Below are 11,160 nucleotides of genomic sequence, written 5' to 3' on the forward strand. Positions count from 1 at the left end.
AAAATTTGTAAATTTTTTAAAAAAGAGAGAAATGAGAGGAAATGGAGATAAAGGGAAAAGTTGCACATATATAAATGAAAGTACAAAAGAAAAAAAAGCCAGCACATAGAAATGGCATTTCTTGGCTTATTTTTCTGAAAAGCAATTCATGTTCTTAATGAATTAATGAAAGAAGAAATAAAGTTTCTCTAAAAGAATTTTCGTCTGGTTCCCAGCAAGAATTCTGGTGTTTTTGTGTAGTTGTGAAGCCGAATTTTGTTCTCATTCAAATTCTAGGGCAGGTAGACTTCCGAACTCAGGTGTCCCCTTAATCCCGCAGAGAGAGCTCTGAGTGGACAGTGCAGAGGCCACTGCCCCCGTGGCCAGACCCCTCTAAGTGCTGTGAAGACGAAGTAACAGTGGTCTGGTTGTCTTCGAAATATAGATGCATATTACCTTAGTCTTGATTAGTTTTGCCTTATAAAACTGAGGGGTTTTTGTTGTTGTTGTTGTTTTGTTTTTTGTTTTGTAAAAGGGAGAGAAGGAAGCTCCCCATGAAGAGAGAGAAAGAGCGTTAAAAAAAATTCCACGTATCAATTCATTTAAGGGATAATACAATTCCTACTGTCACTTTGTCAGTGTTTCTGTTTCTCTATATCTCCTGGTAGTAAAGTTCTTCAGAACCCCTCCATGATCAGAAGGTAGAGGGAATGCAGTGGGTCCTAATTTTGCAAAGGGAAACTAGCCCTTGGGACTTATGAAAAGAAGGACAGGCAGTTAGAGAAGTAACCCACACAGCTTCCTTAGGGGTTTATACCATGAGGTCTCCCTGGACCCTCAGAGTCCTTGGCGTCAGACCCACTTGGCCCTTACTCAGCTCCACGCCTCTGAAGCTAGCACAGAGCATAGGCACTGAGGTAGTTTCTGAATTCTGCCAGAAGTTTCCAAGTGAGAAGTGTAGGAGGCATGTTGCAGGCCAGGCAGTGCTGCGTGATGCATTAAGTGTGGAACCACACTGCCTGAGTTTTCCTAGCTCTGCCGCTTCAAGCCCCGTGACCTGCATGAGTTACTCAGTCCCAAGCCTCAGTTTTCTCATCGGTTAAATGGACTGAATAGTATTCTTCAGCTTCTAGGTCTGTTTTAAGAACTGAATATATTGATATACCAAACCTCTTAGAAAATAGCCTGATACCCTATAAGTATAGCTGTGATGTGAAACTTTAATTCATATCTGAAACTGTTCATTGTTCTGGGGAATCTTGTCCATGTAGTCAAGGCTTCTAATTCATCTTAGCACATGTCCCTCATGTGGCGAGGATGTGAAGGTGAATGGGTCATGGCCTCTGCCCTTGAGGAGCTTCTGGTCTACTGGATACAAAAGACATAGACATGCACATGACATTCCATGAAAACCCTCATGAGGAAGTGTCCAGCTGTCTTGGAATCTTAGACGGAGGCAGAGAGGAGGACATGAGGGGCTAGTTTTAGAAATAAGGAATGAACATTAGGTTTTCTGACAGTAAAGAATAAGTAACAAATAAGTTTAAAAGTGGATGGCCAGGCAAATGGGGCGTTTCTTGCCCAGTGATGCTTTCTAATGGGATAATACTATTGTACATCTTCAGCTCAGGATGCTAAGTATTCTTTTTAATACTAGAAAAGGAAGGTATGTCTTTTACAAAAAGGTTTCTCTCATTGTGAGATTGTGTTTAATGATCTGGGATAGAAGGTTAATGCTGTAGCTGGAGGGAGAGAGAAGAGTTAAGAATTGGCTCCTACTATGTTCAGTTTATTTCGGAGTTGTGCACTGATTCCCACCTTGCATGCAAGTATGTGAAGACTTTTCAGTCTGGTGAACAACATGTGCACCAATGGGCAAAATAGAATGTGTGAGTGGAATCAGTGTGATATAAAATTAGTATCGACTTCAGAATTCCATCAATTGTTTAAAAGTTAGAAATAGCTCAAAATTTTATCATTACCAAAAATTGTATGATACAACAGGGAGTATAAATTCTCTAACTGCAATGTGCAAATAGTTTTTAAAAGTGCCTGCGTGTGTGTGCGCGCACGTGTGTGTGTGTGTGTGTGTGTGTGTGTGTGTGTGAAATCTCCCTATCCTCTCCTTCAGGCTTTGTACTTTTTGTGTAGGATATTTTGTAACTGTAGCTGCCACAGAGAATGGGAGGGAACAACCGAAGGGATTATTGATCAGCCTTAGGTGTCTGGCTGAGTCTGGAAAACATTAACAGTGGAGACAGTTGACACCACTGTGTACTTTGCCCCAGCAGTGCTTGGCAGGCGCAGGGCCAAAACACCAGGTTAATCCCCACTTGGATTAGGGAGGGAGGGACAAGGTAAAATAGGAGGCTCAACAGAGGGCTGTCACTTCTATCTGTGGGGGTCAAGCTAGATTAGGAAGAGATGAGAAGGGGTCTTGTTCATGGAAGAAAGTTTTGCTTATTAACCCAATATGTGAGGAGCTGAGGTTTTTTGTTGCAAGACTCCTTATAACCTCTAATATGCCAAATTAAACTTGGAGTCCTAAAATGGAAATTCTGATATTTTATACTACTTACTTGACTCTAGGATTGAAGCATCCTTAATTTCTCCTGGGATGCTAGTGTTGGGCAGAACGTTTTTGTGCACGCGGGTTCTTGCAGAATGAAGACATCGTCAAAATCATCCTTCCTTTAGCATATGGCATTTACGGGCTCGTGAATGCTTATTGAATTGAAAGGAGTTATGAATTAAAGAAGTTTTTTAAAGCATTTATGAGAGCCTAACAATTATGGAGGCTTTTATTTTGTATTGGAAAAAGCATGGATGTTCCATGCGTGTAGTTTATAAAATAACTTTGGAGGATAGTCTTATAACTTGAGAACTTCCTGGTACTTTGTTGGTTTATGGCCATAATTATTTCAGAGCCAGAATAATAAAGTATTGATGAATCATGGGAATCTATCTCCAAAACCAAGAGCACACTGGATACGCTGTATGTTAGCCAACTTGACAATAAATTTTAAAACATAAAATATTATCTGAATATGATCTAGCCTTTTTAGACATTATTTCTGAAATCTAACAATGTTATTTTTAAGAAGGGTTTTATAAATCTGTGTTTTAACCCACTACTAATACTAAGGTAAGTGAAAATACAGGTTACTCAAGTTCTTTCCAGTCATAGCCTAAAAATTATATTTCTTGACCATTTATTTTAAACTTTGGAGAACATATTTAATCAGTATCTTTGTATCATTCAAATCTGGATAGAAAAGCATCTGCTGTTAAGGGTCAGTACATTTCAGATGATAAACCAGGGTCCATTGTCATAAAGTAAAATAACATAGTTATGAAAAAAGAAATTAAGAATTTTAAGCTTTATATTCTAAGAGCATATTTGATTTACTTTTCTATAAAATTTTAAAGTGTAAAATGGAGCAGGTGCTATAAGATGCTTCTTGCATCTCCTTCAGGAGTAGAAGGATGTCTGTTATTGGAACATCAGATCCTTTGTCATGAAACTCAGAATTAGGGTTTGGGGCTGGTAATTTGTACAACAGTTAAATGAGTAGCTACTCAGTCAGTGAACCATTAAGAATTGGTATTGTTGGTTTACATACTATTTTATAAAAAGGAAAAGCTTCGAATGTTTAAGGAATTTAAGTCATAGTACTAAAGCGTTTACTTTCCTTTGCCCTGTCCTACATAAATATCAGAAACATTATTTCATCATTAAAAATCTGGTGGGTGACATCTCCATGTTCATAAATGACCTCAAAAATCATTCATGTCCTTCCAGTAGGATATGCAACTCTCATGGTTCTTTGTGTTACCCCTTCTTGTAGTTTATTTATGTTTCATTTTGAAGCCAATGTCTTGGCTTCATTTCCTTATTCTGAAATCATTTACACATAAATTTAAGTTGTGGTATATTTATGTTTTAGTTTTTGGTTGAGTTTTGTTTTAGTTTTTGCCTTTCCTCCATTTTGTTTTTGGTTTTGTTTTTAACATTCCATGTGCACCCACCATTTTTCCCCGACAGTGACCTACCTCAGGATCTTTGTCCTCTGTACAGGCCTGGAGAATGGGAAGACCTGGCTTCAGAAAAAGATATCAACCCATTCAGTAAGTTCAAATCTCTCAACAAGGAAAAACGGCAGCAGAATGGAGAGAGAACCATTATATCAGATTCCAAATCAACAAGACCTTTGGAGAAGTCAACAGAGTACACACACATGAAACCCTCAGATAGCTCTGTGTCAGGAAAACTAAAGACACTGGAATCTTCCACAGAAGCAACCAGTGTATCTACCACAGTGACTAAGGTCAGCAAGGAGCCTTCTGACACTCCTGCTGCATTTGAATCTATAGCCAAAGAAAATTCCCTTTTAGGGGAAGATGATGACTTTGTTGACTTGGAAGAACTTTCTTCTCAAACTGAGAGTGGAATGGACAAAAGAGACACCTCAAAGGAGTGCCTTTCTCTTGATCCAGAAGAGCTAAGGAAGGCTAAGTCACAAATAACCAGTTCTACTACGAAAATGCAGGTGCAGTCTGCCCTGAGCTTTTCTGGAACAGACAGTGACACTGAGCTGAAGGGGACCCTAGATTTAGAAACCTGTGAGAAGCAGGATATAATGCCAGAGGTGGACAAGCAGTCTGGTTCCCCAGAAAGCCAGGTAGAAAACACACTGAACATACATGAAGATCTAGATAAAGTTAAACTCATTGAGTATTACCTTAATAAGAACAAAGAAGGGTCCCAGTTCTCTGAAAACTTGCAGAAGGCAGAATTAAGTGATGGCAAAAGTAGTGAGCCAGAGGGAATAGATATCACCCTTAGTAGTTCTCTTGCCCAGGTAAGTGGTCCCCCAACTGAGGGCAGTAAGGAGCCAGATAAAACCTGGGGGAAAGAGAGAGCGTCCCTCCCCCTGCAACTGGCCTCTTCCACAGAAGAAAATATGAATAAAGAGTCTCTAGACACCTCTTCAGAGTTGACTCTGGACAACAGCTGCCAGGGCGCACAAATGGATAATAAGTCCGAAATTCAGTTGTGGCTGTTAAAGAGAATTCAGGTACCCATTGAAGGTAAGCCATTTTCCTTTAGTATCTTTATATTCTGCTGTCTAGTTGGCTTTCTGAAACTTGCAAATACAAGTGAAATTAGAATAATTATTTGAGAACTATTTTTCTCGATAGAGCTTATCTGTACTGATACATTAACTGAGAAAAAACTTAGCACTATATAGTATCTATTTTGGACCTTGAACTGTGACCTAGATTTCTAGTCCAAAAGTAGTTTGCTTTAAAAAAAATTCAAGTAACTTTTCTTTTTATCTTAAATTTCCAAGTCTAAAAAAGGGGTTTGAAATGTTTTTTTTAACTTTCTTAAAGTTTATTTATTTATTTTTGTGGGGAGGGGAGAGAGAGAGAAAAAGAGAATCCCAAGCAGGTTCCACGCTGTCAGTGGAAAGCCTGATGTGGGACTTTTCAAACTCTCAAACTGGAAGATCATGACCTGAGCCGAAATCAAGAGTTGGCTGCTTAGCCAACAGAGCCACGCAGGCGCCCCGAGGGGTTTGAAGTGATTTTGAAGATCTTTCTGTTCTGAACTAAATTGCCTTGTGGTGTAATTGGGTCCTCAGTACCCTTTATTGCTATATATTCTTGTGAATTGTCACACTGTGTTGGTTTTTATGCTTATTCCCAGTATGTAGCATCTTATGTGATAAAGACCAAGCTGAAACATCCAAACCTATTTCCTTTTGTGCTAAAAAAGGTCTGAAAAATGTGATTAGTTCTAATTTAATGAAGTTTTTTGGTCATATGTTTTGATTTTCTATCGCTAAGGGGATTGGGTTCTCTTCTTTGTAAGTTGAAGGGTTTGACTTTCACTAACATTGTCCGTATTGAGAAAGATTTCTTTCATGTGTGATTCAGATATACTTCCTTCAAAAGAAGAGAAAAGCAAGACCCCACCCATGTTTCTGTGCATTAAAGTAGGAAAACCAATGAGAAAGTCCTTTGCCACTCACACGGCAGCCATGGTCCAGCAGTACGGCAAACGAAGAAAGCAGCCGGAGTACTGGTTCGCTGTTCCTCGGGAGAGGTAAGCGTGGGTCACATGGGAGATGTCGGCCCAGCAGGTTCTAACTGCATCTTGATTTTTTTTTTTTTTATCTTAAAACAGTTAACCTAATTCTTGAGTGAGAGATTTCTCCTAATTGTATATGTTAGAATTTCTAGAAGGATATTTTTTGAGTAGTTTTCTGCGAAGGCATGGTTTCAGTTCTGGAAATTTGAGGTCATCATAAGTACTGTGTGCTGAAACACTTCTATAACTTTCTACCCAGTGGAATTTTAAATGAAGGAAGACTTAGATATTCTCTAGTGCTGGTAGTTGGAAGTACAATTCTGCTAAGAGTACAAGGGTACCACGGAGCAGATCTAAACCTATGGACAGTAGAGAGGCATGGTTGTAGTTTTTAAAGTGCCTTTATTCTCAGGAATTAAAGCCTGTAAGGAGGGAGTAGCTGTGACACAGCAGCATGAGAAGTGTGACGTGAAATCACCTGGTGAGTTCGGGGAGCTGACAGTACACCTCTAGAGAGATTTGTATTTTTAAATTGCCAAAGGAGACATTTAATTGGCTATGTGACAGTCTAGTCTAGCAGGAATAGTGGCATTGAAATTTTTAGAAGTCCATTTCTAAGGACATCTTTTTAAAAAAAATTTTTAATGTGTTTTATTTATTTTTGAGAGACAGAGAGAGACAGTGCGAGGCACAGTGCGAGAGAGGGAGACACAGAATCTGAAGCAGGCTCCAGGCTCTGAGCTGCCAGCACAGAGCCCGACGTGGGGCCTGAACCCACAAACTGCGAGATCATGACCTGAGCTGAAGTCAGACACTTAACCAACTGAGCCACCCACGTGCCCCACTAAGGACATCTTTATTGATAATCAAAATAATTAGGAGATACTATCTTCGGAAAAATTGAGTGTTTTCCTTTTGTATATGTGGTAGAATAAAAAGGCCTTTCAGTCTGTTTTTTAAAACTGTGAAACTTACATATTTTCCCTCTTCGCACCTTGTTATTAACACTATCACCTGGACAGACCTCTTGGCTAACACACCTGCCTTAAGCTTCCTTTAAGCATGAATTGTTAATAAAGCAAAATTAAATTCCAAGCAAGGGCATACCTTCTGGTTGATTAGTATCCAGAATAATCCTCATCAAGGGAGTTGCCCTGTTTTAATAAATTATAGTTTAACATGAAAAATAGTTAATAGGATTTTAATTAATGAATTTGCCAATATCTTTTCCTTGTCTTAGACACAAACCCATGTTAACACAGACCTTCAACATAGTTCTTGTGTTTATGTAGTATACTTTTCTATCTATACTTGTAACCACTATGGTGTTTCATTGAAACTTTCAGGTAAACGGGAGATAGAAAAGAGAATGATCATCTTTTATTATTTAAAAATGTTCTGGGGCGCCTGGGTGGTTCAGTTGGTTAAGCATCCTACTTGGGCTCAGGTCATGATCTCATAGTTTGTGGGTTTGAGCCCTGCCTAGGGCTCTGTGCTGACAGCTCAGAGCCTGGAGCCTGCTTCAGATTCTGTGTCTCCCTTTCTCTCTGCCTCTCTCCCGACACACTCTGTCTCTCTGTCTCTCTCTCTCTCTGTCCCTCTCTCTCTCAAAAAGGAATAAACATTAAAAAACGTTTTAACAGAACCAATATAAATTTCTGAAGCCTTATTAAGATTCAAGTTCTAAAGTCAAATTTCACACCTGACTATACCTTAGTGATTTAGGCCAACTCCTGATTGTATAGATGAGGAAAGCGAGGCACTGAAACTTTGAGCCATATAGTTGGTACTGTGGACCTTTAGGGTCTGCCAGAAAAACTGCCTATTATATATGTCACTTTTTCTTTGAAAAAATGTAATGTATCTAATATAAGGAAATTTGGGGGGGGGTTCTTTTCCAATTTTATCTTTAATGAAACTGCACCAAGGACTCTTCTAGAATAAGTATAGCAAGCCGACACATGTAGTTCTTCTATCACTGTCCTTTTTTTAATTCTGAAGAAATCTGTGATGCTGAAATACTTTGACCTCTTGTACAGGTGGGGTTTGTGGGCTTTTTAGAGCAGGTCACATGTTAAATTCCATTATGTTGTATTTTATTGTGTCTGTGACTTATTTGTCTTTGGCCAACCTGATATAATGTTCTTCCTTAAGCTAATTATGCATTTAGCCAAGCATTTTCTGGGCGGTATTATATCTCACTGTGTTAATGATGGATTTCTTTGTATAGATGTTAGGAAATTTTTGTCTTAATTGTTCTTCTATATGTTTCTCTTTCTATCTATGCTATAGGAAGCCACATTTTAGTTTCAGCCTAGGAAAGATGGAGTAGTTGTATAGTTAATTCCCACCTAGAACTCGAAAGGCACATAAGAAATAAGAAAAAGTCTTGTTTGTTTCTAATTTGTGAAAATCTTTCAGACTTCAGGATCATCCAAGTTTTTAGGGAGCTAAGATGTGGCATGCAGTGCGTCCCTGTCTCTGATGTTAACTTCTGGATTCCCTCCACCTGGGCATTTCTACTTGCTTTTCTATTTAACAGACTCTTCCATGCATTGGAGTTTCAACAGCACTTTTCTCATTGGAGGTCTCTTTGCCTCCTCCAGGATTTGAAGCTCCTTGTCACAGAAGGTTAATAATTTGATATTGATGTAGCTTCACAAATGTTTCACTCCTCCTCTTTATTGTTCCTGATACTTCTAAGACATGTTTGTTTTTTCCCCTTTTGTTATTATTACTAGGAAATTAACTCTACCAAAATATCTCTGCCTTTGTTTACAATGTGCTCTGTGGCTTCCATCATGCCATCACCAACTGAATAGTTACCAAGTAAGAAAATGGGGGGCGGGGAGGCAGGGGTAGGAAGGATGGAAGCTACATGTAGTCTGTATTTATCCTCTTTGGTTGGGGTGTTTCTCCCCCACCCCGGAATCCTTGTTATTAAATTTTATATACCAAACTACCTAAATATGTAATAATAATTATATTTAATTTGGTAGAAGTTGACAGAAGATCTAGGACCCCCATAGACCCAGGAAAGCTGGTAGTTTCTTCTTGCACTCCTGTAGGCTGCTACTTGAGACGTGCACATTCACTGAGGGTTGAAGTGCGTGTCAGGTTTAACCTTACCTCCCTCTCTCCACTGCAGCATGCAGATTCGCCTACTTCTCTTGAATTCGCTGCAGATGACAGGAGTGTGCTTGGGGGATTTGCAGTGTTAAGAACCTGGGCCATTCAGGCTTTTCCTACTCTCACTCTTGGTGCTAATTTAAACTTGAGGACAGTGGGTAGTTGCACCGTGTATAGATCGTCTTCTACAGGATTTCTCAACCTGAGCTGCTTAATTCTGTGTTTAAGGAGATGTGCTCTGCATGATAGGATGTTTAGCAGCGTCCGTGGCCTCTACGCATGAGATGCCAGTAGTAGTTTCCCAGGGTGACAACCAGAAGTGTCTCTCAATATTGCCCGAGGGAAGAAATTGTCCGAAGGACAAAATAACGTCACACTGAGAACCACTGCTCAAGTGTTGGACTATCAGACCAGGCCTATACACCATTTTGAAAGTAATTATGAATCATAATAGCCAGATAATTTAGGGATTTGATTACTTAAAACTTGATTATACTCCATTGTAGTCACAGTAATTTAGTCATCTGCATGTACTTTGTTTCCTTTTCTCAACCTTAATTCTTTTTTGAAGAGAATTTCATTTTTTTTTAAACTTTGTTATTAGTCTATAGTTTCATGTCTATGAAAACAATACTATTGCTCCTAAGGAAATAATTTATCTGGAGAGAAATCCTAAATTGATGGAAGGCTACAAATAGTAAGGTTTCTGATATTGACAAACATTCTTTTTGCCCCTGTACTTTGCACAAGCCTGTGCTAGAAGGCGTGTGAAGAATTAGACAGTCTCATGCCCGGGGAGGTGTGTGGAGTTGGGCCGCCCTGCTCTGGCCAGTGCGGTAATGAGTCACACAATCAGGCAGGGATGAATGAGAATCCCCAGGAATAGTGTGCCTGAGCGTGAGATACTTTATCCATTTGAAACATACTTTCTCAGTTTGGAAGGTGGGTCATTGTGAGCATTAAGTAATTAGGTCATGTTTGAACACTTACTGAGTACATAGGACCTGGCAGGGGTTGGTCTAGTTCTAGGTAAATAATACTGGGAGTCTACCTTGAGAAGCTTGTGAAAAGCTCTTGAAACAATTTGTAGAGTTTGTACAGACTTGATATGATTATATTCCATAGATTTGGATACTATTCTATGTAAAAAAATACAATGGTCTTTTTTTCTAATACTAAGAGATTATTTCCTTTTTTAGAAAGAACCAGTAATTCCTGTTCAAACTGGTACTTCTTTTTTCTTCCCAGTTACTTGTGGTCTCTTAATCTCTGAAATGTTTTATAATAATTGATTTCATATAATCCAACTTTTAAAATTAGATGGAAATGGAATCAAACAGCAGGAATTGGGTAGAATTTGTCAAGTCATGCATAAATGTTAAATCCAAGCTGAATTAATTAGTTAGCATGGTTCATGTAATAAGTAAGCTAATAAGAGAGGAGAAAAGGAGAGCCTTTTAAAAGACAAACTTTAAGAAAAGTTTTAAACGTGAAAATGATCGTGGTAAGGTGATTTTAGCAACACTTGAGTATATAGATAAGTCGAGGGAAGCAGAATCTATTTTGCAGTCTGCTTTCTTCCCACTTAATATGTACACTTTCCACATGAAATACTATATTTTATTTTTAAAAATATAGTTAGCACACCGTGTTGCATCCCCCTAATGATTTAATCACACTCCTGCTTTGGATATTAGGTTGTTCACATTTTTTGCCATTACAAGCAGGGCTACATTAAACATCTTTATAAATCCTTCAGGTAGTCTTACCAAGACAAAGAGTATGTTTAAGGCACATGAGAGTGTATGACAATTTATACACCGCCAGCCTGAGAGTACCATTTCCCCCACGTGATGGGAAAACTGAATCATCGGATTCTTTATTTCTGTTACTTTGGTAAAGAAGAAAATGCAGCTTCGAAGCATTTTTTTTTAATCCTTTTTATTTTTTAATTT

General features: G+C 38.7%; 1 protein-coding gene across 4 annotated transcripts in view; it reads left to right on the forward strand.

Annotated features, from left to right (window-relative positions):
- Window positions 1–11,160, forward strand: part of NCOA7 (nuclear receptor coactivator 7) — a 146,904-nt gene that overhangs the window by 91,598 nt on the left and 44,146 nt on the right. For 3 of the 4 annotated variants that reach the window (XM_029943315.1, XM_029943312.1, XM_029943314.1), the window contains exons 8-9: window positions 4,025–5,070; window positions 5,923–6,091. In XM_029943315.1, the coding sequence (XP_029799175.1) occupies window positions 4,025–5,070; window positions 5,923–6,091 (1,215 nt within the window). The remainder of the gene's footprint in view (window positions 1–4,024; window positions 5,071–5,922; window positions 6,092–11,160) is intronic. The other variant, XM_029943313.1, reaches the window with a different exon arrangement.

The sequence above is a fragment of the Suricata suricatta genome, chromosome 7 (assembly GCF_006229205.1).
Source record: "Suricata suricatta isolate VVHF042 chromosome 7, meerkat_22Aug2017_6uvM2_HiC, whole genome shotgun sequence".
NCBI classification, from domain to species: Eukaryota; Metazoa; Chordata; class Mammalia; order Carnivora; family Herpestidae; genus Suricata; species Suricata suricatta.